At 62.1% G+C, this 1,397-nt stretch overlaps 1 protein-coding gene across 1 annotated transcript in view; it reads right to left on the bottom strand.

Annotated features, from left to right (window-relative positions):
• Nucleotides 1-33: 33 nt before the first annotated feature.
• Nucleotides 34-1,397, bottom strand: part of CLPB (caseinolytic mitochondrial matrix peptidase chaperone subunit B) — a gene marked incomplete at its 5' end in the record, with an annotated part of 11,177 nt that continues 9,813 nt past the window's right edge. Inside the window, one exon of the mRNA XM_035890189.1 lies at nt 34-277. Coding sequence (XP_035746082.1) covers nt 65-277 — 213 coding nt within the window. The remainder of the gene's footprint in view (nt 278-1,397) is intronic.

Genomic DNA, 1,397 nt, shown 5'->3' with positions numbered 1-1,397 from the left:
GCGGCAAAAGGGTCCGGGTGCTCCCCCCTGGCAGAGGGAAGGCTGAGCCGGTGTTGGACCAACGTTAGGAAGGAGGCGGACGCTTTAGGGATTGGGAGTACGACACTGAACGACCGGTACCTAAGTTTTCCGCGATCCGTTTCTTGCTCATCTCCGCCGCCTCTTGTCGGAGCTGCAGCGCGTGCTGGGCGATCTCATCGCTTGCCACGTTGGAGGTCATGATAAAGATGGCATCCTTGCAGTCAATGGTTTTCCCCTTCCCGTCCGTCAGTCTGCCCTGCAACGACACCGAGAGCAGCGTGGGACACGGCCAAGACACGAGGCAAAGGGACACCGGTCCCATTTCCCCCCCCACCGCCTCCTGGAGCAGATTTATTTCGGAAGGGATGCCCAAGGATCCAGGCAGGACGGAGGCAGGGCTGAGCTGCGGAGGCTGAAGAAGTCCCCACCGCCCCGAGGAGCGGCAGTGGGTTGCCTCCTCGGACCCTCTGCCTCCCCCCCCTGCTGTGGTTTTGGGTCAGACACACAAGCTCTGGTGAACCCCACGAGTGCAGGAGAAGTTGGTGTCACCTGATGCCTCCGTCCCACCCCTCTCTGTCGCCCCTTAGGTGGGTTGGGAGGGCTCTCAGAGATAGTCCAGGCTCCTGGCTCAGCCCTGCCTGGGGTTTAGGCTGGGCTGCTGGGCCCTCTGCCTCCCCCCCCTGCTGTGGTTTTGGGTCAGACACACAAGCTCTGGTGAACCCCACGAGTGCAGGAGAAGTTGGTGTCACCTGATGCCTCCGTCCCACCCCTCTCTGTCGCCCCTTAGGTGGGTTGGGAGGGCTCTCAGAGATAGTCCAGGCTCCTGGCTCAGCCCTGCCTGGGGTTTAGGCTGGGCTGCTGGGCTTGGCACTAGAGCAGCTGAGACGTGAGACATTCCCCCGTGCGGGCTTTTTTTGGGGGCAGAGCGGGCAGTTCCAGGTGTTGGTGCCTTGAACGGCTGCAGCGACATTGCCCAGATGTTCACCAAAGCCTTCCCAGTTGGTTCAGAGCTGCCCGTGGCACCGTGGCTGTCGGGAGGGCTCAGAGGGGAACCTGGGGGGGTCTGAAAGCCCCACGGGGAAGCACAGGCTGCTACCAGCCTGACCGAAAGTAAGCAAAGCCAAAATAACCTGGCAGAAACAACGAGTCTATGGCTCCAAGGGAGAGAACTAAGCAAGGGAGAGGCCGTGACAGTCTCGTGATGGGCTCTGCTCCCAGGGAAGAGGCGATGGGACGAGGGGCAGCGGCCTCAAGCTGTGCCAGGGCAGGGTGAGGTTGGGCATGGGGAACAATTCCTTCCCCTTGGGGCTGTCAGGGGCTGGAAGGGGCTGCCCAGGGAAGGGGTCGAGTCCCCAGCCCTGGGGGGATTTAACAGC

This window comes from Egretta garzetta, unplaced genomic scaffold, assembly GCF_000687185.1.
Source record: "Egretta garzetta isolate BGI_Z169 unplaced genomic scaffold, ASM68718v1 scaffold842, whole genome shotgun sequence".
Taxonomy (NCBI): domain Eukaryota; kingdom Metazoa; phylum Chordata; class Aves; order Pelecaniformes; family Ardeidae; genus Egretta; species Egretta garzetta.
The sequence above is the reverse complement of the archived record's forward strand: the minus strand, read 5'-3'. Positions and strand labels throughout refer to the sequence as shown.